Below are 24,689 nucleotides of genomic sequence, written 5' to 3' on the forward strand. Positions count from 1 at the left end.
AAACTACTCGTTATTAAGAAGATGACCAACCATCCAATAGGGTCTGTCCTGAACCCCTCACAATCATTAACCTATAATTGGAGTTTTAAAACTCCAAATTAAGCAAGGTAAACTTCATTGGATAGCTAACATCCAAATCTATTATTTATATGAAGAGACCTAGTCTAAATTCCCTCATATGCTCGAATTCCCTCTGGAAGATCAAGAGATGAAATTGTCTAGTTTCGTCAATAATTTCGTAACCATTAACACAACATCAATTTAACTTATCCTTATTCAAACCAATTCCTTGCCATGTTATATATACACTATAATGATGTTAAAAACACCTTCTAAGAATTTATTTGTCCATTTTCATTAACTAGTCAATCAACATTCTTCTCAACCCTTTTTAACACCTTCATTGTTATTCCTTCATGCATTTCTCATCATTTTAATTCATATAATCACACAACATCAAGTCAAATATTCAAATAAACACTCTCTTTCTTCCTACATTAGTGGTCGACCTCACACTCAGTAAGGGACTACCAATTTTTTTTCCAAAATTACTAGTTATTTGAACTCATTTCTATCCTATTACATGTCACAAATATCAATTTAATTCAATTTCTCATTTCCCCCCCAAATTCATCATGAGCCCTAACCTTAATTTGATGGAAAATCAATGGAAACTTAACAAATATTGTAAGAACTTGTTAAATAGAGGTTGGGACACCTTATCAAGGAGTAATCTAGGTTCCAAGTGCTAACAAATCAAGGATTTCCACCTCTTCTTCCTTGTTTGATGTTGCCTCCCCTTCCTTCTCACTTTATCCCAAAATTCTTCTTTCAATAACACTCTAAATCTAAGTGATTTTGTTGCCTAAATCCTTTAGTGTCACTAATTCTCTTCTTTTCTTGATTTTTTCTCTAGGTTTCTCATGGAGTTTTAAAGCATAATAGAGTTTTTCCCTCTTAATCCCCCTATAGCCGACTGCACCCAAGCCTATTATAGGAAAAAATTATCAAAATCTCATTATGTCCCTTCAAATAGTAACTTTTATAGTTATCGGGTATTATTTCCTTCATCTCAGTATATTTTAATGTCGATTTTCAACGGGTGATATCAAAATTCATTAATTTATACCTCAGTACCTTTCTTTCCTCATAAATTGCTTATATTAAAATTTAATTCACATCTTGAACCTTTTTTATTTTTCTAGCATTTTCGCATTTTTATTTTTAAAAATTTGTTTAGTAACCAATTTTCTGAATTTTAAAGGTCTATATCCCTCCCTTAATGTAAACATCAAATCCCTAATTTCATAATTTATTAGCTTAATTTCCTTATACACTTTTTTTAGAATTTTAATAGAACTCCTGAGTTATATCGGGTTTACGTTTCTTAACCAACATTAGAAGAAGTGATTTCAAATAAATTTTTGTATCCTTACCCTTCGTGTGTGTGTGTGTGTTGTAATAGTCTCATATATCAAAATTCATGCATCATTCATTTTATTTTCTTTATATGATTTAAAATATTTCTTCAATTTCACACTAAATTTACACCTGGGGTTTACAGTATTTTGTGACTACAAAATCACATTTATAAGAACTTGAGAGCTTGGATAAACTCTTGGCATTTGTGATATGTTGTTACAAAGGAGAAAATCTTTTTTTTTTTTGGGGGAGATGTCCTCAAGTGGTGTGTAATCTTGATGTGAATTCATTAAGGACAATGTATTTACTTGAATTAGTAAAAGAGTAAAATATTCAAGTACAACTGATACTTGAAATGTGGATGTAGATTTGTCGAACCATATTAAAAATTGATTTTACAATCTCTTTTCCTTTACCTATTTATTTTAATCACTTTAATTATATTATTGGTTATTATGTTTATTATGCTTACTGTGCTTAATTGTTTTAAATTGCATTAATTGTTGATATTAATGGAACATCTAACCCACCTCTTTAAGTGTTATTCTCAATCCTAGAATAACATAAAAAATTAAAGGTAATTTTAATATTCATTTCCATGTTAAATTGTTATTTTTTATTATTTTTAATTTCTCTTATTCTTTTTACCAAATTAATGATACTCGACAAATATATGCCTTTTGTATTGGCAAATAATTTCAATTTGAACATTGTTGGGTTATCTTTAAAAAAAAAAAAAAAAACCTAAATGGCAATATCAAATCAACAACAAAAGGTTAAACAAAAAACAAAAAAGGTCATACTAGTGCAAGTCCCGCTTCATCAACTCCATTTACTCTTGATTCTGTTAGTTTAGGACAAGATAGTGAATCGTTGATTAGACAAGATAGTGAATCGTTGATTAATCAAGATAGGCCAAATGATCAGAAAACTACAAAGAAACGACTTAAACATAGATAAGATAAAGAGAAAGTTAGAGATACATCTGTAACGAATCTCTTACAACAATTAAAGGATACTCTAATTGAAATTGAGAAACAAAAGAAACAAGACAAGAAAGTTATGTTAGAGCAACAAACTACAATGGTACTACAAAGTCATGAGAAATAAGAATTGAAAAGGATCGAGAAAGAAGATCAAATTATGAAAACAGGTATTTTTATATTGGAAACGATTTCTGTAGCATATTTTGAAAATAAGAAGTTAGAAATTATTGAAAAGAGAGGTTTTATTTTTTTTAATTAATTAGATTGATGTATTTTCAGGTTAGTGTATATTTAATTAACAATGTTGAAATTTCTTAGTTATTTTAAACTTGTTGATTAATATTTAATTTTACTCTAATACCAATTCACAAGACCTTTTCAAGTTCTTGTAGCACATAACAATAAGTAAGATTAATTAACTTGAAATCGTATAACCATAACAAGAAATAAAACAGTATAAAAATATTGGAAAATTATAATAACAAAATAAGCTTAAATCTAATGATTTTACTCCTCATCACCATGTTGTTTCCACAAAAGTTCAATCAAATCTTCTTATAATAGAGAGCTAATTACTCTATTTCTATTCTTGATTTGATTATGAGTTTGAAGAAAATCATGTACTTTTAGTATTTCACCATGTGAGATTGATAAAAGAATTTACTTCATGTTCACAATCAAATACAAGATTCATTTATGCTTTATCTTTAATAATCATATCGTGTATTACTATGGAAGCTTTCATAATATTTGCAAGTGTTTTTTCATTTCAATACCACACAATTCCACACACAATTACAAAACGAGACTGCACACCCTAAATGCCCACTCTATGTCATTTTTTGCAAACTTTTGCTTGCAAACTATTTCCTTTTAATGGTCTCGAGATTGTTTTAACAAAGAATGTTCAAATAGGATAAATCTTATAAGCTAAATAGTATCATTCAATGATCCAATATTCAATTTTAAAAATTCTCCTTATCCGACAAGTTAGCAAGTATAGGCTCCATCATGGTGGGTGTTAATTGCTTAAATTATGTGTTCATAGTTACAATAAGATTGTTTATTTAACTATGCCTTTTTAGTGTCTTGTTAATAATTAATAATAATAATATTAAGGAAAGAGGATGTGTTAAAGTTTTTGGAGGAAGCAAAACATATATGATGTGATTGTGATAAAATCCAACATGACCATTCAATTAAGAGGGTGTTTAGAAATATCATGTTAGTCACTTTTTAAAATGTTTTTTTTTAATATTTTAAAATAATATATATTTTTTATTTTTAAAAATTATTTTTAATATTAAGATATCAAAATCATTTAAGAATACACAAAAATAATTTAAAATAAAAAAATTATATTTTTTAAATATAAAAACAAACGGTTTGTATACATTTTTTACTTGGTATTTCAATTAAAAGAAAACTGAAGACGAAAAGGAATAAATAATGAAACGACAACGGTTAATGACAAGCGGAGTGGCGGGAAAATCTCTCGCTTTCTTACTAGGGTTTTCAGTCTCTTACCATCTCATTAACGGGGAAGAGAATCAGGGAGACCATCAACAACTTTCCGAGAAACCAATCAGACCCTGGAAAAGGAAAATGCCGACCTACAAGATAAGGGGAATAGACGTTGATTTCCCGTTCGAGGCTTACGATTGTCAGCTCGTTTACATGGAAAAAGTCATACAGTCCCTCCAAAACGTAAGTCCTCAAATATAGAACGCTGCCGTTTCAGTGCTTCCTTAAACTTTCCACTCATCACCATTCTTAGCTTCTGATAATGCTCCGTCACGACAAAAATCAACTAATTAGAGAAAATTAATTAATTTCAATAGCTATGCTTGACAGCTGTTTCATTTTTCAATCTGAAATAAAATTCTTGCAAGTTTTAATCGTTTTGTGTCCTATTATCGAAAAATCTGCTTAAATTTACTTATTTTAGTTAATTAAAAGTCACAAATTTATCTGTTTATTATCGAAATTTCTGCCTTTAATTTACTTATTCTAGTTAATTTGTCAGTGTTAAAAGTCACAAATTTATGCTGTTTGTTAAAAATATGGCAGAAATGTAATGCCCTTTTGGAGAGTCCAACGGGAACCGGGAAAACTCTATGCCTTCTTTGTGCCACATTGGCTTGGAGGAAGAGTTTAGGTGGATTTTCAACTGGTAAGATTGAAAGGAATGGTCGGATTGCGGGTGGTAAATTGGATATTGTGCCATCATCACAATCTGAGGATCGCAATCTTCCGACTATAGTGTATACTTCACGCACGCACAGCCAACTTCGGCAAGTGATTCAGGAGTTGAAGAGGAGCAGCTACAGGTTGGAGTTCATTTTCTGGTTTGATTTCTTTTGCAGTCAAAACTATTAACAGTGGATGGAATTGAATTCGGTTCTTGATGTGTTGCTTTTGTCTATTACTGTCAGCTGTATTTGTGTCATATGGTGGAAGCCAATATCATTATATCAAGGATTGTTGCTAGTTAATCACATATTGTTTTTGAATGATATCAAGGGTGTTGGGCTTCTTTGCAATAGATGTGGTGTTAGTAGTACTAGTAGTCTTTTTATTAGGACAAGTTCAATGGATCAGTCTAATTATTGGGTTCAGTTAGAATTTCAATTTGCTAAAATTTAAAGAATATGCAGGCCTAAAATGGTAATATTAGGATCTCGGGAGCAGTTATGCATTCATGAGGAAGTCAGCTTACTACGTGGAAAAGTACAGAATAATGCATGCCATCTTATTTGCAAAACACGGGGAAAGCGTCAATGCACCCATTATTCCCGTGTTGCAGGTATTATACTTTGTGCATTTCTGTTGTGCTTGAATCCATCTACAATTGTTTTATTGTGGTAATGTAGCCACAAAATGCTTGAATGACACGACTTTCCATCTAGATGAACATTGCACAATCAAGATTTTGGGCTCTCAATAACTTATGCTGTTCTATCCCAAACTTAGTTTGGATTACAAATTAATGGATAAAAGTTTCTGGTTGTGCAGGGAGGAGAGTAAGGGTCTATTTATATTAATAGGAAACTATTTTTCTTTTTTATTTTCAGTTTTCTTTTCATTTTCCAGTTTTCCTTTTCCACTGAAAAATTTGAAAACATGTTCATTTGTTGAGAACGAAGATGAATGTTTCCATCAAAACCAGCTTTCCTTTTCCACTGGAAAACTGGAAAACATGTTCATTTGTTGAGAACGAAGACGAATGTTTCCATCAAAAAATAAGAAATATCTCAAGATTACAATTTACAACTATTTTTCATAGAAAAACAAAACCATAATTTATAAGTCATCTTAATATTTTGTATTCATGATAATCTAATTGTAGAATTTATTTCATTCAACTAAAAAATTATCACAAAAAGTTAAATTGTTAGCTTAAATAACATCTTTATATTTGATTTATGATAAAAATTAAATATGACACTAACTAAATATGAAAATGTAAAAACAAATAATTTTGTATATAAAAGAATTCTTTTTATTGTTTATGTCTTTTCTTTATTTGGAAAACGATGGAAAATTTGTAAATTAAGTGTTTTCCTAATTCAATACAAATTTGAAAAATGAAAAACTAGTTTTCCTGTTTTGTAGATGGAGAAATGTTGCATTTGAACATGAAGTTCCAGTTTTCTTCTTTTTTTATACTCCATTTTTTCATGAAATTGAAGTATCACTCTATTTCTGAAAAGCTCTTTAAGTGTCATTGATTCTAAACCATGTTGCAACAGTTCATTCATACTAACATTGATTTTGTTTTGCCTAACAACTAGCTAAATGTAAAATACTATCCTATTCATGTAATTTGCAATAGAGAGACTTGTTATGTAAAGTATAAGATGCTTTCTTTTATCCTTGATTTAGCTCCGGTTTTCCTCCCCTTCTCTTCATAGTGCTAGTTGGCCTTTCCTCGAATTTTCTCACTGAATGAAGTTCAATTTAATTTTCTTATTCCTGAGACTTGGGCATCAATTTGACATTAAATGCTTCTACATTTCTATCCTTCTTTTTTTTCTCTCTACTTCTTGCATGCACTTAGAGGCTATTCTCATACTTCAAATGCTGTGAATATTTGGTGAATTCATGGATGATAATTAATTAGAAGTTTTTTTTTTTAAAAAAACAATTTGATGGATAAAGTTCTATGGTGATGACTGTGGTCGAATTTAGCATAGTAAATATTTTATTGAATGTTTAAGATGTCACAGACACTTTCAGATTGCATTTGCAGATCACATACAATAAAGAGGTTGAACAGCTGAGCTCAAAGTTTATTTTTCCATACAGTTATAATCTCAACAAAATCTGACGTCTATATGTGTCTGTTCTTACGTTCTAGATTATGTGAAATGCAATCCCCATCTTGGAGATGAGCCTGTCGACATAGAGGATTTGGTTAATATTGGAAGAACATTTGGACCGTAGGTTTAATATCCTCTTTTACAAAAAAAATAATCAAAAGGTCATAGCCATTGATGGTTTTGTAATTATTCTGTCTGCTAATACTTGTAGATGCCCTTACTACATATCAAGGGAGCTCCACAAGGTTGTTGATATTTTGTTTGCACCTTATAACTACCTTATTGATCGTGGAAATCGAAAATCTCTTGCCATTGATTGGGACAACAGTATACTGATATTTGATGAAGCTCATAACCTGGTAAGCAGAAACAATTGGTGTTTTCTTTGCCAGGAAATTAGAATTTTCTTGTAAATTTGTGAAACCATCTATGCTGGTTCTTAATGTTATCATTTCAGAAAACAAATTTTCTTGCTGACAGTCATCTGCATTTGATGTTATATGAGTTTAGACTCTTATATTAAAAAATATGCTGCAGGAAAGCTTATGTGCAGATGCAGCCTCTTTTGACTTGCCTTCTTGGCTTCTCACAGCTTGCATTTCTGAAGCAAAATCTTGTATTGACCTTTCTGTGACAAGGAGGGAAGAATCAAATGACAAATCATGGAATCCAGATAATTTTGCTATTCTCAGAGGTATTCTGGTCTCTCTGATTGCTTAATTCTGTCAATATGCACTTGCTATTCTTATATGTACGCATTTGTTCTTCCTCAACTCAACTTGATCCATGCCTATATTATCTCACTATATGCTGTTTAGGATTGCATGTTCAGATATACTTTCTGCTATTCTTCTTACAATTTTGTTGCTATGCTTGTAATTGATATGGCCGTACTTCTTGGGAGCTAATTTTCAACTGTTGCAGCACTTCTTTTGAAGCTTGAGAAGCGGATTGCTGAAGTGCCCATTGAATCCAAGGAATTGGGATTCACCAAACCTGGACCTTACATTTATGAGCTTCTTGCTGATCTTAATGTTACACATGACACTGCATCTAAGATCATTGATATAATCAAAGATGCTGCTGTTCTCCTTGAAGAAGATAAGCAGGACAAGTCAAAAGGCACTGGTTGCAGGCTGGAAAGCATTAGTGATTTCCTTCAAATAATTTTTAGAGAAAAGAACAACTCCCATGCGAATTTCTATCGAGTAAGCTTTAATTTTATGATTTGGTCATAGAATTGTGTAGGACTTGGATAGGAGTTTTATTGCCAATCTCGTTTCCCTTTTCATTTGCTGTTATTTCTGTTTTTTTATTTTCATTGAAACTTTTCTATGTTCCTTTTAGGTTCATGTGCAGGAAGGTGAGGCAAATGCTGCAGATGTCTTAAAAGGTATTCAGGGAAAAATCATGCTCTGATGTTTGGGCCAAAATTTCATAGTGTTCCACTATTCTTTATGTTCTCACTTGCAAAATCTCTTTTGACTTGCTGATTTATCAGCTTAAACTTGCAATGCCCAAGTTAAATAACACATTCCATACTTGCATGATGTTTAATGTTTTGTATAAAAACTAACTCTTGGGAATTCATGTAAGAAATTTGTCTTGTTGAAAAGTATTACTGTCCTGCCTTTGATACTGAACAATTCTGCCATGTAGTTTAGGTTTGGAGCATATCTTACTGAATCTAGAATTATCTTGAAATAGAGTGGCTCAGTGTCATTGTTGGAACATATTGGAGGGGCCTGGCAGTTTTAGGCTTTATAATGTAGCATAGACAATGGGTTGGTGGTAGCAGAACTTTATTAACAATGTTGTTGGAAAGCTCATCATGGGTCTCTGGTTAATGTAATTTGCAAGTGATTTCATGTATACTTCAATAACAAAGGGGAAGTATCACAAAAGATTACCATATTTGATAAATTACTGACATGCATAAAAAAGGCTTTTAGTTTTTATACTGTAGAGAAAGAACAGAGAGGTTGGGCCAAAACATGATTCCTCCCATCCTTTTTTATTTATTTATTTATTCCTGTAGATAATAATTACCTGAAAGATACCAGATTTTCCATCAAACTTGGCACAAAAGAAATAATTCCACTATATTTGGTCGCCAAGCATTATGGCTTATTCATTTCCTGTGATTTCTTGTAGAGGTACACAATGTGCAACTCCATTTAAAGATTTTTTTGGTTTTAAAGGCTTTCTAACTTATGTTATATTTCAAGATTGATTGCATAACTCATATTTTTCCTGTGATTTCTGGTAGAGATACACAATTGTAGGATATGAGTTGATTATTTTTATTGAACACACGCCTTCCTGCTACAAGGATAATTGTGTGAGTTTATATATATATATATATATATATATATATATATTCAATATTCCATTATTTTGATTGTGCAGGTAAGCCATCTAGAACGCTCAGTTGGTGGTGTTTTAATCCCGGAATCTCCATGCAAGAGTTCTCTCGAATGGGTGTTCGCTCTATTATTTTGACATCCGGAACATTATCTCCCTTGGATTCTTTTGCACAAGAGTTGAAACTGTGAGTCTCTTTTTGTAGATTGTATCTTGTAAAAAACTTAAATGACTTTAAAAAGATGCTGACTAGAGAATTTGGTTCCACCTCAGAGATTTTCCCATTCGGCTGGAAAACCCTCATGTCATATCCTCAAATCAGATATGGGCTGGTGTTGTACCAGCTGGTCCATCAGGGCGTTCATTGAACTCATCTTATAGAACCCGTGATTCTCTAGAATACAAACAGGAGCTTGGAAATGCTATTGGTATGTAACACAATTTATCAACCAAACTGTTTTTTCCATCTGTATCATTGTCCACTGATTGATGAGTTTCATGAATTTTATTTTCCAGTCAATTTTGCCCGAATAGTCCCTGATGGACTGCTCGTATTCTTTCCATCTTACTACCTTCTGGATCAATGCATTAGTTGCTGGAAGAATATGGTAAGGCATCATATAAAAATACAGCAGTTTGTCAGCACATATGTTAGCTTTATCTCTGTAAATATTCTATTTTGCTGCAGTGTCAGGCAAATTCAACAACAATATGGGAAAGAATCTGCAAGCATAAGAAACCTGTTGTAGAACCTAGACAATCCTCACAGTTTCCTCTTGCAATTGAGGTAACTAACACAACCTACAAGTTAGGTCAACATGATTGCATATTTGTTGTATTTACAATCAGCAACTAGGATGTTCTTTTTGGATTCATATCGTGATTGTCTACATATATTGGCTAGGACTATTTGGCTAAGTTGAAGGACACCTCAACTTCTGGTGCAATATTTTTTGCTGTTTGTCGTGGCAAGGTATGCCTTCATTCAGACTTGTGAACAACTCTTCTTTGATGTTCTTGCCCAAGTAAGTTTTTGTATGTCATGCTGGCTTGTGAAGAGGGGAATAAACTTGCTTTGAATTTTTTTATTCCATGGCTTAGGTCTTTGAAACTATCCAGAACAATATAATCATTTTAAGATGCATCCAATACTTTAGTAGCGCATCATCCATATGTACGCGGGACATAACAGTACACATACGTTGATGTTCTGTTGTGTGATCTGTCTCTTTCCCAAGATATTTTTCAGTTCTGAAATTGACATATCCGGCATATATGTACCTCCACTTGTATAAAATAAGCTGTTTGGTTGCTTGATAGCTTTTTCTGTGTGCTTTGCTTTTTACTTCATGTATGCATGCTATTTTTTTTTTATAGAGTTGCACCTGTTTGTCATATTTGACTGTTAGTAGGTTCTCAGGTGAGTGAAGGGTTAGATTTTGCTGATCATGCTGGAAGAGCCGTTGTCATCACTGGCATGCCATTTGCCATGAGGACCGATCCTAAGGTTTTGTCTATTACCCTACTTTTTCTTGGGTTTTTACTTAACCTTAGTTGCTTAGTCTATTTGACCTTTTCAGTTGCTGTTCATAAAAAAATTGTGTTTGTTAGTTCTGAAAGAATTAATTGATTCTTGAAGCATCACTCGAGACAAAGTTACAATTGTTAGTGGTTCACAATTAAATGATCTATTGATGGCCAGACAAATTAGATTAATGCAACTTATATATTTGGTTGGTTTTGTTATCATTGACTTAAATTTAGCTACTGTGCTTCGTATTGTTTTATATGTTCTTAGCATAGGGAAATTGAAGATTCACATTTACAACATTCTTGTAGTTGCATTTATTTTTACCAGAAAATGAGAGTTTGGATTTCTTAAATCCAAATGTTGTTGATAATAATGAGTTTTCTACTTTCATCTTGGTCTCGGTATCACGATCAATCAGGTTTATGTTGATATTTAAAGTTGTTTGAGACTGTGATGTAGTCACAGTTTATTTTCTGAGAGACTGCATGAAAACTGGAGAAAAGTCTGGAGCATGTTTCTGAAAATTTGTTTCCCAAAAAAAATAAACGATTTGATTTCCTTGTATGCTCAATGTATGACAGCTACTGTGTATTGCCTAGAAAGAGGCAACATGTATCCTTGTAACACTGCAGTATTTCCTTGTATGGCACATGATGATCTGTAATTCTAGCTCATGTCACATGTTATATTATGCTTGTCAGGTTCGTTTGAAGCGTGAATACTTGGATGGACAGACACACTCACAAAGAGATGGATGTAAGGTAATGTCCAACATCACATAATGGTTGTCAATTATATCTCAAAAAATGTGTACAATTTTGTGAATTGAGTTAGATGCTGAAGTTGCAGGTTCTAAGTGGAGAAGAGTGGTATGGTCAACAGGCATCACGGGCTGTAAATCAGGCTGTTGGACGTGTAATCCGTCATCGCTATGATTATGGAGCAATTATTTTTTGTGATGAAAGGTTCTTTCTTATACTTATTATTGGTTGTCTTCACTGAAATGCACACTCATCTGACCTTCAGGTGGATTTTGATTACACTTGTTACAACTGTTTGTGTGTGAATGAATCATTTTCAAAATTTTCCTGTGCGCAGCTGGATTTAAACTCTAGGATTCTATGGTAAAATTTAAGGCTCTCCAAATGTGTTTTTCTCTGAAATTTTCTTCAAGCACATCGTTATAAACTTTAGATTTTTGTGGGATTGACTCAACTTTTGAATCATGGGCAGGTTTGAACATCCTAATCGCCAGACCCAAATATCACTTTGGATACAGCCTCACATCAAGGTATGTATTGCAGGTTTTGGAACAACCCTTTTGGTCTCCAATCTCCATAGCTTTCTTCTTTTGTCAGTGAAATAACCCTTTTCATTGACAGCTGTTATAAGTACTGTCTTCTATGTTTTCAGTGTCACTCTAAATTTGGGGATGTGGTTTTTACATTGAGTCGTTTTTTCCGAGATGGAGGAAGTCGTGATGCTGCAAAGCTTAGGTCAATACCAAGGGAAGACACTGGTAAAGTATCTTCTAGTTTCTCAATGTCATGAATTTCATGGTGGTTGTTTGGGGTTACCTATTCTGTTTGCTAGAAAATATTTGGCAGTCTATCTGGCCCTAGGGATTTCTCTTGTACCCTCCCTTCTCATAATAAGGGATGACTCATCCTTATTATGGTTAGCACGAATGACACTGCTCCTCAAAAAAATACTAGTAGTTTGAGGAAGACATCTCTTTATATATAGTGAATTAGCTCCTTTAATGCATTTTCTTTTTCCTGAAGTTAACCAATTGATTTTGCAACTTTTGGTTGTGTTTATTCTGCAGAAAATATCAAAGAAAAGAACACACAGCCTTTGGACAAATTTTACCTGGACAGTTTTCTTTCTATGGTACATCCAGGATAATGTGACCACACTTGTTTTTACATCTTTTGAGTGTTGTTCTCTTAAGAATTTTTTCTTGCTCATGCATGTCTACAGAGGACACCAGATCAGGGTTGCTCTTCAAAATCATTATCTTCTTTACTTGAAGCTAAAAGAGGCAAGGATTCAAGCCTATCAGAGAACATTTTTCCTGCCAATCGCTCTTCTCTCTCTCCCTTCAAGGAAAGTCAGGATTTCAAATTAAATCATTCGAGCAGTGAAATCTATAATGAGAAAAAATTGTTAATTCCTGGGAGGATAAATATACAACATCAAAATGCTGAGATGATTGATTTGACTAGTAAATCTTTAATGGATGAAAGTCAAAGCAGAAAGGAGCTGGTGCCATGTTCTGCAAAGAAGCGAAAAGTTTTTCATGCAGGGAATTCAACTAGTCAGATTGGAAATACCCATGAGCATGCATCCAGTGCTGAAAGGTCACAATCAATTGCCCCCCTTTCCCTTTCTAGTTTGGTAAAACTAGAGAATCCACTGATTTCTGCAAATAAAGGCAGGCAAAATGCTCAAGTTAGCTCAACATTGCCAATTAAAGATCATGCAATCACACATAAGGATGCTGAGATTCTCACTCAAAAAAACAAAGATGTTCAGTCTACTTCTGTGCCTCGTGATGATGAGCAAACAAGAGGATCAGCGTTTCTCATTCAGGTGAAATGATTTCAACCATGAAACCTAACTAAGCCTGAATTTGGCGTTTTTCCTTTTCAAGTACTCCCTGGAATGGTGACTAATACCTGCTCAGTTTCTAACTGAAATAAAAGCTGCCAAAGATAGAACACACACCACAGGTTTGTCGCTGGATGGTGTGTACCTTGCCCACTCATTGGGCTTTCCATGGATCGAGTCCTGCTGGACTCACTGTGTAGGTGTTTAATGTACTATAAGGATTATAACCTCCCATGGAACAGGCAAAAAAAAAAGAAAAAGAAAAGAAACGAAGCGCAGATCATAACATCTTAAGCTGTGCTTGGATTTTTGTTCCTCTTCTATCATGTTATTCCAGTGGATCATGTTTAACCAAGTGATAACTCTGCTTTCTTTACTCCAGATTTATATGTTGCTCATATTCTCTTGGCTTCAGAAAAGCTCTGTGCTCCTGCTATTACCTTTAGCGTTGATATGTTTAAGCTTTTTTCTTTTAGCAATTCTGTTTAACTTTTTTAAGTTATAGCCATCTTTTCTAAGCTAAGCTTTAACTATTTAAGCTTTTTTCTTTTAGTTATTTTTTTCACTTTTTAAAGTTACAGCCATCTTTTCCAAGCTAAGCCTTAATTATTATTTTGGTGGAAAGGAAAGATGGGTATTTCAGGTGCCTCAAGAGTATATTTCATTTTCAATTAGCTTGTAAAAGAAAAAGAGAAAAAAAGCTGGTGGATAGAAGGGTAGGTGGTGGTGATTGAATATAATACAATTTCTTGTATTTTTGAAACATGTCAAAAATTTTCTGCAGGGATGAATTTTCCCCATAAGAATGAGTTCTCCTGTACCATGCTTTTGAGTTTTCAGACCATGTCTGTTGCATCTTTTTTTTTTTTTTTTTTTTAAAAAAATTTTAGAAATAGGAAAAATATAAAACAGACTTTCTGACAAACATTTTATTTTTATTTACGTTTTCCTCTTAACAAATTGTCTTCAAACTCCTTTTGTTATGGCTTACCAACTTTTTTTCCCTACAGGTTAAAGAGAAACTTAACGCTGCAGAATATAAAGAATTTGTGGAGTTTATGAAGGCACTTAAGTCCAAAGCAATGAAGATAGGCCACGTTTTACAGTCTATCGTGAGATTATTTTCTGGACCAGAGAGATTTCCTCTTCTTAAAAGGTATAAACCACCATCTATGACAAAAACAGTGAGTTTTGTCTAAATGCCTATCAATAGAGTTCCTTCCATTACATAGAACCAAATAGCATAATACATCTCTAATTACAAGGCTGATACCTAGTTAAATATGGAAACCACATATACAACTATATAATTAGCATACAATTAGAATCCTATAATTAACTTGGTTTTAAATAATGCCATCCTATATCTATTGAAACCCCCCCTCAAATTGATGCTAGTCAATCAAGAAGCATCAATTTGCCAACTAGAAATTGATGGCGCTGTTGGGTCATAGCCTTGGTAAATATGTCATGAAGCTAAAGATCAATGGAAACATGTGGAAGAGTGATAATTTGAGAATCCACAGCTTCCTGACTAGAATGGCAATCCATTTCAATATACTTCGTACGACTCATGAATAACAAGATTGGTCACAATCTGAATGACACTCGTGTTGTCTCCTCGAAGAGCAATGTGGTTGAGCTTAGAGAAGCCAAGCTCAACTAGCAGACCACGTAGCTAAATAATTTCAGAACAAGCAGCAAACATGGCATGATATTCAGATTCTGTAGAGAATTTGGACATGCATGCCTGCTTCTTACTCTTCTAAGAGATCAAGGAGTCGCCAAGAAATATGCACCATTTTGTAATAGAGAGACGGGTATCGAGACATCCAACCCAATCAGCATCATTACATGCAACAAGGTGAAAAAGGAGTATTGACAGGAAAGAACAACCCATGACTAGGTGAGCCTTTGAGATATCAAATAATACGACGAACAACAACTAAATGTAGATCATGTAGAGATTGTATAAACTGGCTAACCTACTTAATTGTTAAAGAGATATCATGTTGCGTGATCGTTAAATAATTTAGGTCCCAATTAGTTGTCGAAACACGGTAGGATCAAGGAGGGTGCCTTCCTCATGATGATATTTCACGTTAACCTCAAAAGGAGTATTTACAAAGGAGGTATCCTGAAGACATGTCAAAGTAATCAAATCCCGCATATATTATATTGATTCAGGAATATACTAGAGGAATTGATGTGAACCTCTAACCCTAAGAAGTACGCAAGCAGACCAAGATCCTTCACATGAAACGAGGCTTGAAGATGCTGTTGGAAATGGGTAATCAAGATGGAATCCATCATAGTAATAATTTTGCTGAAAATAAAACTGAAGCAAGGTAGTGTGAAATTTGTTAAACCAGGTTTAAGGAGTCAGTCCATATAATGAGCGCTTCAACTTATAGACGATCGAGGAAGAGTTGGAGATTAGACTAGGAGGTAGTGTCATGTAAACTTCCTTTTTAAGATGACCATGGAGAAAGATGTATTTGACATCAATATGATGAAGCGGCCAACCTTGTGAAGTAGCAATCAAAATAACAATCCATTTTGTAGTCATCTTACCGATCAGAGCAAAAGTCTCCTCATAGTCCACCCTATATTCCTGTTTGTTACCAAAAGCACCAACCACGCATTATATCGATCCAAAGTCCCATCAAAATGGAGTTTGATCGAGTAAACCCATTTACAATCAATAACTTTAAACAGTTGCTGGGCAAGGAACAACATCCTAGATATAATTATTTTTAAGAGCGTGAAGCTCGTCTACCATTGCCTCACATCAACATTCATGTTTAACTGCCTCAAAATAACATGTAGGAATCGAAATGGATGACAAAGTAGCATGAAAGAATGTAGGAGAGAATCCATACCGATCAGGATGACAAGAGTAGTAGAACAATAAGGACTAGGGTCGGAATCTTGCTCGGTCACAAAAGGCATCGTCTAAAAAAGCTTAAATGGTGGGTCAGGCTCAAAAAGAGGCAAAGTTGGGTGTCATTGTCTATACACAAATCCAAGCTTAAACAATTTAGGAGTAGAAGGCAAGTCATCAAGGTATGGAAGAACATGTATCTCAGGTACAAATGCAAGATGAGTGGGATAGAAATATTGATTTTTAAAGAAAACAACACAATGAGATATACAAAATCTTTAAGAGCATGAATCATAACAAACATAACTTTTGTGAAAAATAATATAACCCATAATAGCCCATCTAACAAATTGAGCAGACATTTTATTGCGTTCATGAGAAGACAAATGAACAAAACAAACACGTCTAAAGGTATGCATGTTAAGATAATGAGGATGTTGTTGATAAAGATGATAATTAGGAGTCTTAAATTTCAAAACACAAGAGGGTAATTTATTAATTAGATGGACTGCCATGGACAAGGCTACACAAGATTCAAGCAATAATGTACGAGCAACATCTAGCAAATGGTAATTTTAATGTTTAACAACACCACTTTATTGAGGTGTATAGAGACAATAACGCTAAGAGACAATGCCTTTTTGGTTAAGAAAATCATGAAATTCCACGAGATATTTTCCCCACCCGAATCAAAAAACTTTAATACCTGAAGAAAATTGAGTTTCAACATAAGCAACATATCGTTGAAAGATAGAAAATACCTCACATTTAGAATGAAGAAAATAAATCCCGGTATATTTGTTGTAATCGTCGATGAATGTAACAAAATATTTATAATATGCATGAGATATAATTGGAGAAATACCCCACGAATCACTATGAATCAAATCAAAATGTTTTTCAGCACGAGTACTATGAGAAGGAAAGGAAAAAGACGTACTCTTACTTAATTTGCATGTGGAACAATCAAAAGAAATATAGGAAGAAGAATGATCTTTATTGCCTAACAAACCAGAGTTTATTAAATGAGACAAGACAACAGGTTTAGTATGACCCAAATGTTTGTGCCATATTTTACTTTTATGGTTTACAGTAGTACAAGCCATAAAAATAATTGGAGGAATGGAAAAGTGCAGAAAAAACAATCGCCCTACTTTAGATCCCTTCATGAGTATCTTCTCAGACACCTTGATCCTGCACAAGACAACCATAACAAGAAAACAAAAAATCATAATCATCATCAACCAACTAGCCTTTTGATATAAAACTAGTGAAAAGTTCAAGAGATACAAATACATCTCTAACATAGGAATTGTTATCTCCAACATCATGAATAGATAACCGACTACTATTAGCAATTGTAATTTGTAATGATCCTGAATATGACCAAAAATTGTGAATAGTGTCAACAAAACTAATTATATGATTAGATGCACCATAATCAACAAGTCAATATTTTAATGATATGAAATTTTTACTTGAACTCTGAAGGTTGAAAAAATAGAAATAATCATCTACTTGACCATCTCAGAACTAAGGATAGATGAATCACTAGTAGTGGAAGATGAAGAACTAACTGTAGCCTGATGATTCCGAGGACGAGTAGGGTAGTCTCTGATAATATGTCTTGGTTCTTGCAATAATTACAATATTTCTTCACACGACGAGTAGCAATATGTCCATATTCCTTGTAGCTATAACATTGAACTTTTTGCATGTCTTTATCTTTCCCTTTCACGTGAGCAGCATAATCAATGACTTTAGTAGGTAATTTGTCTTGCTGGAAGGTAGCCTGTGTAGCAAGACGTAGGCTGCATGTCTTGATTGTTTTGAGATATATCTTTCTATTTCATGCTGTGCAGATCTTGTTATAAGGCTATTGTTACTGCATGGGAAGAACTAACTCTGTCAATTGTTAGTACCTGTAGCCCAATTGGATTTTTATCGTTTTACTAATTTCTTGCATATATCAAAGTGGCTGCAGCTGTTATATTGACCCTGCAGTTCTGAGATATTGCTCGGTGCATGACATTTTAGATCATTGTGCTTGCAGATGGAACTGTGCATGAAGCTACAGATAAAATTTGGTTGATTAACTTCTTGTGTTTCCATCAGAAATTTATTTTTATACCTGCCTGTACGTATCTTATCATGAATTTCAGATTTACAAGCGCTTTCAGTCAAATAATATTAAACTTAGGCTCCTCTGTGATCTCTTGTTGTTATTCTTATTCTTCTTATTTTCCTTGACAACATATAAAAAAACAATTAAGTCCTTCCTATATTCTAAAATTTTCATTAGAAGCATGTTTTAGTTTCTTCAGTTTGCAAGGAATTAAGTTGGACAATCAATTATGGTATCCATTGTATTCCTTATCACAAGACAGGAAAGTTCTCTCTTCAATTATCCACCACTGGAAATATCAGCCACTGAGATGTTATGTCTGATCATGGTTGATATCGTGCACCTTCTCTAGTATAATCTTTGTCGTATTATGACTCAGTGTTATGTATATTATAATGCGACTGTGCTAATATGTACCTAGTAAGTAGCTGTAGCATCCGTTTTCACTAGGGTCTAAATTCTACTTACTTGTTCCTACAGTAGCTTGCATTTTAGGTTATTCAGAAAGGAACCAAAATTTATAATCTTTGTTTACTTCTGTATTTATCCAGGGAAATGATTCTCTTATGGTCTAATAGAATGAACAGATCATATCATGAGTCTGTCATACACATGGATCTTATACCTGTCAGTTTCCCATTATCGAGTTTACTTCATTTTGTGGATTTGATGCATAAATTGTCTTTTCTCCTGCAAGTTCATGTAAACGTGCCCGCTGTTGACAGTTTATTGGTTGAATAAGTTACCAAGTAAATGTTCTTCGGGAATAAAGTTTAATGTGTCTTGGTTCTTAGGATTTTGATAGCAAATAAATATACTCCTACCCTGTTTTGCATCATTTACGCATGTTGCTCAGCTTAGTAGATTGTGCTGATTTCTATTTCTGTTAACTGGAAAGGTTTGATGAGAGCTATTGATATGCTGTTTCTTTTTTGTTATCACCATTCTGCCTGACTAACAATTTACAAATGCTGCTAGATATTCCTTTTCTTCTCATCACATGTTTTTTTAATATCTGAAAAATATCTGAATCCAACTCTCCTTTTGTCAATTATTAACAGATTCAAGGATTTTGTTCCCGCAAAGCACCACTCTTTGTACGAGCATTATCTTGAAGGAAATGGCGATACACTCGGCAATCAGAGTAAGTAATTCTACTCTTTTAGCACGTGACATAATCATTCAGAATAAGGGACTCCGCTTGGTTTCATATTTAATTGGCCATTAGTCTTTTAGTAAATATATGATTTGGTTTTATTGTTTTTATGGCAAGTATAGATGCGCAATGCACTGCCTTTTCTTATCATTTTTAACATCTGACGGTGTTTTGTCCTTTCACTTTGTCAATTCCACTCTAAACGCGCTACAAATGGTTAAATATCACTTCAAATGTGTATGTGTTAATTCTTCTCCATGTATGGAGTGTGATTAACATGAAAGGAGAAGGAATAATCCCACTCAGCTATGGTTTGTTTCCATTTATAGATGTATTAATATCCTACATGCAGGACTAGTTAACAGGGGGGGGGATTTCTAGAGGTCTCTCAATGAAACTAGAGTAGTGTAACAATAGAAATTTAGTTCATTCTTTAATTCTTGCCTGATATATGTTCAAGGAGAGTTGAATTTCTATTTAACTTTATATGATGCAGCGTAAGCAGTTTGGAGAGAGTTGCCTAATTTCATTATAAAGTTGTGGCAAAGTTGAAAATTCAGAGCACCGTTGAATTTTGTAAGTTTCTATTTCGATGGTTAGGTATTCCTTGTGATTTGCAATCAAACTGTCAAGTGTTTCATTCTTTCCGATGTACAGTGGTATGTAAGTTTACTTTTAATAACCGTCTCGTCTCGTGATAAAATAGACAGATAATGAGGACAAAAAAACAAGATAAAATGAGAGATAAAAAAAGTGAACTATATCTCGGAGGCTGTGCCTGTGCGGGTGAGTGAGAATAAAATAAAGAGGAATTTCTATGGATACAGTTACTTTCATTTTAAAATATATATTAATGATTTTTTTTTATTTTTTAAAAATTATTTTTGACACCAGCACATCAAAATGATCTAAAAAATACAAATTCGCATTTAATTTTAACAAAAAAAAAAAATAAATTCAAATTTGTTGGGAATGCGATTTGCACCGAGTTGTCTTAGTGGGCTATACAGGTTGGGTCGAGCAGATTTTAAACATCTTGACCCGTTACTAAATTTTTAATTTAAATATCCATTTGATTTTGACTTCACGGTTTGTGTTGGATTAAATAATACAAGTATTAAAGATTTTTTTTTTCCTAAATTGGAATTGATTATTATCTAGGCAGAAAAGTTTGAAGTTTTGAGATTTTTTGTCGGCTGGAATGCTGCCTGTATGGAGTCAAGAAACCCTTTCAACCAGCTTTATCAGAGACGAGTGCATGTGCTTTGCAGTGGAGTTTTGACTAGAAACTTAACAAACCTCCACCGTTGTTTCCCGGTAATTATATTGCCAAAGAATCCGGTCCCGTTGAATTATTGGAGCCATATTGATCAGAGACTAAGAGAAAGGTGTCCAGCTATTTACTGTTGTATGGTGCTGGTGATTCATCAGAAGCTTTTGGGATCAATTCCATTGTTTAAAAATAAAAAAAATAAAAAAATAGCCCTCTGATTCCGGGCAGATGTGGAATTAGGTTTTAATTCTTGATAAATCCATGCCATTAAATAGGCGATTCCATAGAAAACAAAATACCAGTAATAATTAATGGAGACCCTCTGCAAACCCATCACCAATTCAAGCCTACCAATTCGAAGCACTGATTTAGGGCATGCATGTGAAATTAATTAATTGGCTAAAGCGCACTCCTCATATTGAGCCAGCATCTCGTCGTTCCTCTATGTGCATGCATGTGCGCATACAAAAGTGATTGCATGATTATAGGGTTGGATAATAAACTTAATTCCTCAATTTCCATTTATAATTCCTAGCTCGATAGGATACAAGCGGGGAACAGGCAGCAGACAATACCATTTTAAACATCCACAAATCTCACCAAAAACTAGAAGAACACAAATTTAAAACCAAATCAAAGTTGTAATTGGTTATATATTCATTCATATATAAAGTATATATGGCTATAGAATATATATTGCATGTGAGGTCTAATTAAGGTGAATAAGGCCAAGAACAGTCTGATTAAAGACTCAATTTCTCTAACCACCCCTTAATATATAATTCATTCTTAAACCGACAGATATAACCAAAATCTTACGTTACATTTTCCAATTTCCTCCTCCCCCCTGATCTTGCAATTCGAGAATGGCGTGATCTGACGGGAACTTTGTCCGGATTCTTGCGCAAACCAACAACGAGGTCCACGAAAGCACTGAGTATGAACTTGTGGGACGTTTTCTCATTCAAGTTCAAGTAACATAGCAAAAGCTCTTCCATGAAATCCCAATCAACCTTACCGTTATTCTGCAATTTTTCTTCCACCATTTCTTGCATGGACCGCCGAAAATCATCGTAGGGACTCGGAGAGTAGGTTAGCACTGCGATGCAGTCATCTGGTAGCCTAACCTGCTTTGGATCATTTGAAGCAATTGTGGCAGAGTCGTCATTGAGGGTGGTGGTTGAGACTGAGGTTGAACCTGAACTTGAACCCATGTTCTCGGAGGTGGCAGTTAAGCTGGACCGTGCCTCTTCCACAAGTGAGCCGGATGATGAGCCCCGCTCCATAAAGAATCGATGGGAGCCACACAGATCCAGTGGCGGATCAATATACCTAGGTGAATCAATTAAAATCTCGTTCATACTCGGAGCTTGGTCACCTCCTCTAGATCTACGATCACTTTCCTTTTGAGAATTCCCATCGTCATCATTGATATAAAGTGACCTAAAATTCTCGAAAAGGAAGCGATCCACATCAGAGAGTGTTGCCGCGCCACCCTTCTCCTCGTCTTCTTCATCACGACTCTTATTCTGGTTACCAGCTACGGCAAAGGATAGTGTTCTAGGGTGTTTGCAGCCTCTTAATATCCAGTTCTTTGAATTTGAGAAAGAATTAGAAGATAATTGGATATTTTGGGTAGGGTTTTTTATCTTATAGATGTAGTCTTGGAGAGACTTTTGGAGTTTCTTTGGCATTTTGTTTTTTGGCAAGAAAAAATATGTGATGAGGGTTAGGGTTTAATGGGAAAATAGAGATGGTGGTGGTTTATAAATGAGAAAATTATGGAAGGTAACATTAACATTAATAATAAAAAAAACCAGCAGCGTTTTAAATATGCAATTTTTTAAAGGCGTTAAGCAAATACCCTCAAGAAGAAAAAATAAACATAGGGTAAAAGAATTTGACAAGAAAAAAAACTAACAGCAATTAAATGCTACTGTTCAAAAAACTGATGGTAATTAAATGCTACTGTTCATTACCATTGACCTTCCATGCAAGATTTTGAGTATGCATATATGGTTACAAGATTATTTAGGGTTTGACCAATATTTGATTTATTTTACGGGCTGCTGAGTTTTACTGTACTGATTGATATTTATATGTTTAAATCAGTAATTGTGAATCTAAAGATGGTAATAAAATCATCCTTCTTGCTTCATTTCGACGTTAATGGCATGAGTCATGGATTGATTCAGTGTTTGCGATATGTATTATTTGGGGCGCCATACCTTCCTGTTAATAAATCTTTGATTTGAGTGATTTCCATTCGTGACTTTTGAAAAAAATTCTTACCGGAAGTTTCTGCTATCAGGCCAGCTTGACGCACAAAAAGAGGAGGAGAAAGAGACGTCAGGGGAAAACAGTAATTCAATTTTTGGAAATGATATCTATTGAAGTAAACAAAGTTATCATATGCATGACCACTATATCAAGTTTGTATGTGTAATCTTGTTAATTAACAAACATTTCTATTTGTTGAAACAATATTGTTTAACAAATTCTTGATGATATAAATTGAAGTTTTTGTTTTTAGATTTATTTGATAAATTAATATCCTTTAATTTTTAAAGCAATTTAGAATCTGATAAATTTTGGTGATCATCAAGCATTATTATTTTATACACCTAGACTAAAAAGTCTAAAAAATAATTAAGATATATTTTTAACTAGTTTATGAAATGAAAAATACCCCTCACTCAATTAAAAACTCTAAATACAAAATGAAAATTTCTCAAAACCACACTTTTAAGACATAAATAAAAAAATAATTTTAAAAAATATTTCTTAAATATTTTAAAACACTCCATTTATAATTTTGTCCAAGGTGTTATTACCTTCAGCCGATTCTATCCTGAGCTAAACATACTCTCTGTCTCTCTCTCTCTCTCGACTATATATATATATATATCATTTCCTCTTTCGAACTTTATAATTTGCATCTTGTAATTTAAATTCCATTAAACTTTACATTTTTTATCATGACCTAAAACTCGGGTCCATAACTGGCAATGCAAAAGCGGTGTCATAAGAACACTCCATTTATGTTAAGCCTCAAAACGTACATATTATAAAACAAATTATATAAAATTCACAGCATTTTATAACTTTTAAAATATTTCATCATTAAAATAAAAAAAATAAATAATTCATAACATTTATTATTTCTCAAAATTCAAACTTAATCAAAATAATTTATTAGTAGAGCATTGAAACATCGAAGCAAAACTAAAAAAAAAAGTTTCATGGAATAAACAAGGTATACCAATCAAAACTAAAGAAGCAAAAAAATCAACAAAATCCATCTGCTAACAGAAATTAAAAACATGAAATAATATAAAAAATATAAAGGGATGAGTTCAACCAACTCAGTGAGATAATAATATTTAACATGCATTTTAGATATTTAAAGTTTGCAAGTCTATATATTTTGAAACAAATACACACACTAAGCATATTAAAATAAAGTAGTTGAATAAATGTTAAAAATCAGATGATATCTGAAAGTTACTATTATAGGAGGATCAGTTGTGAAAGGTTGGTGTCTCTCTCACCAACCAAGTTTACATAATACTATGTATACATAGGTTAACTACTCTCCGTTAGTATGAAGCAACTGATAAGTCCGATATCAAAACATAATAGATATTTGCATGATTATTAAAGCAATGTATATCATATCAAATAGAGTTTAGTTCAAAAGAACACGAGTGCAAATTCAAGAATTGATGAATACTCAGAAAATAATGCAACATATATAAATATTTGAGAAATTAACTAGTTGTACTCATCATATAATCAACATACACATTTATTTATATTACATGCATATTAAAGATTATCCTATTCACCCAAAAAAAAAAAAAAAAAAGGCAAACGAATATAGAACTGGAGACTATTGAAATTGTTAGAAGAAACGTCAGCAGAACCTATAACAAATAAGAAAAACACTGAAAAACAACTCAAAGAAAAATTAACATAAAGAGAATAAAACTCTAAATTTATAGACTAAATCA

General features: G+C 33.3%; 2 protein-coding genes across 9 annotated transcripts; one reads left to right on the forward strand and one right to left on the reverse strand.

Moving 5' to 3' along the window:
• Window positions 1–3,887: 3,887 nt before the first annotated feature.
• LOC118046233 (regulator of telomere elongation helicase 1 homolog) lies at window positions 3,888–21,143 on the forward strand. 8 transcript variants are annotated; one of them, XR_012170115.1, is made up of 24 exons: window positions 3,888–4,115; window positions 4,479–4,738; window positions 5,066–5,214; window positions 6,769–6,850; window positions 6,942–7,089; window positions 7,268–7,424; window positions 7,655–7,938; window positions 8,078–8,123; window positions 9,140–9,281; window positions 9,368–9,522; window positions 9,611–9,702; window positions 9,783–9,881; window positions 9,999–10,067; window positions 10,515–10,601; window positions 11,327–11,386; window positions 11,469–11,590; window positions 11,859–11,916; window positions 12,039–12,144; window positions 12,454–12,518; window positions 12,609–13,220; window positions 14,249–14,394; window positions 19,309–19,391; window positions 19,900–19,979; window positions 20,565–21,143. XR_012170115.1 is itself a non-coding variant. In XM_073409853.1 (24 exons), exons 1-24 carry the CDS (start codon window positions 4,014–4,016, stop codon window positions 19,902–19,904), a joined length of 3,051 nt encoding a protein of 1,016 aa, XP_073265954.1. In that variant the 5' UTR covers window positions 3,888–4,013; the 3' UTR covers window positions 19,905–20,085. The 8 variants fall into 8 exon arrangements, 6 of the variants coding, with proteins under 6 accessions (XP_073265954.1, XP_073265919.1, XP_034910939.2 ...); XM_073409853.1 differs by lacking the exon at window positions 20,565–21,143 and having other exon boundaries at window positions 12,609–12,988; window positions 13,067–13,220; window positions 19,900–20,085; XM_073409818.1 differs by lacking the exon at window positions 20,565–21,143 and having other exon boundaries at window positions 19,900–20,085.
• Window positions 21,144–21,301: 158 nt separating this feature from the next.
• Window positions 21,302–22,416, reverse strand: LOC118046234 (transcription repressor OFP14). Its single transcript, XM_035055053.2, has one exon. It carries the CDS (start codon window positions 22,368–22,370, stop codon window positions 21,492–21,494), a length of 879 nt encoding a protein of 292 aa, XP_034910944.1. The 5' UTR covers window positions 22,371–22,416; the 3' UTR covers window positions 21,302–21,491.
• Window positions 22,417–24,689: the final 2,273 nt, after the last annotated feature.

The sequence above is a fragment of the Populus alba genome, chromosome 1 (assembly GCF_005239225.2).
Source record: "Populus alba chromosome 1, ASM523922v2, whole genome shotgun sequence".
Classification (NCBI taxonomy): domain Eukaryota; kingdom Viridiplantae; phylum Streptophyta; class Magnoliopsida; order Malpighiales; family Salicaceae; genus Populus; species Populus alba.

Excerpts from the sequence above, each read along its gene's own strand:
- LOC118046233 (XM_073409818.1), top strand. The coding sequence starts at position 4,014 with ATGCCGACCTACAAGATAAGGGGAATAGACGTTGATTTCCCGTTCGAG. Across the intron at positions 7,939-8,077 it reads CCCATGCGAATTTCTATCGA|GTTCATGTGCAGGAAGGTGA; the intron begins GTAAGCTTTAAT and ends TGTTCCTTTTAG. Across the intron at positions 9,703-9,782 it reads TTAGTTGCTGGAAGAATATG|TGTCAGGCAAATTCAACAAC; the intron begins GTAAGGCATCAT and ends ATTTTGCTGCAG.
- LOC118046234 (XM_035055053.2), bottom strand. The coding sequence starts at position 22,370 with ATGCCAAAGAAACTCCAAAAGTCTCTCCAAGACTACATCTATAAGATA.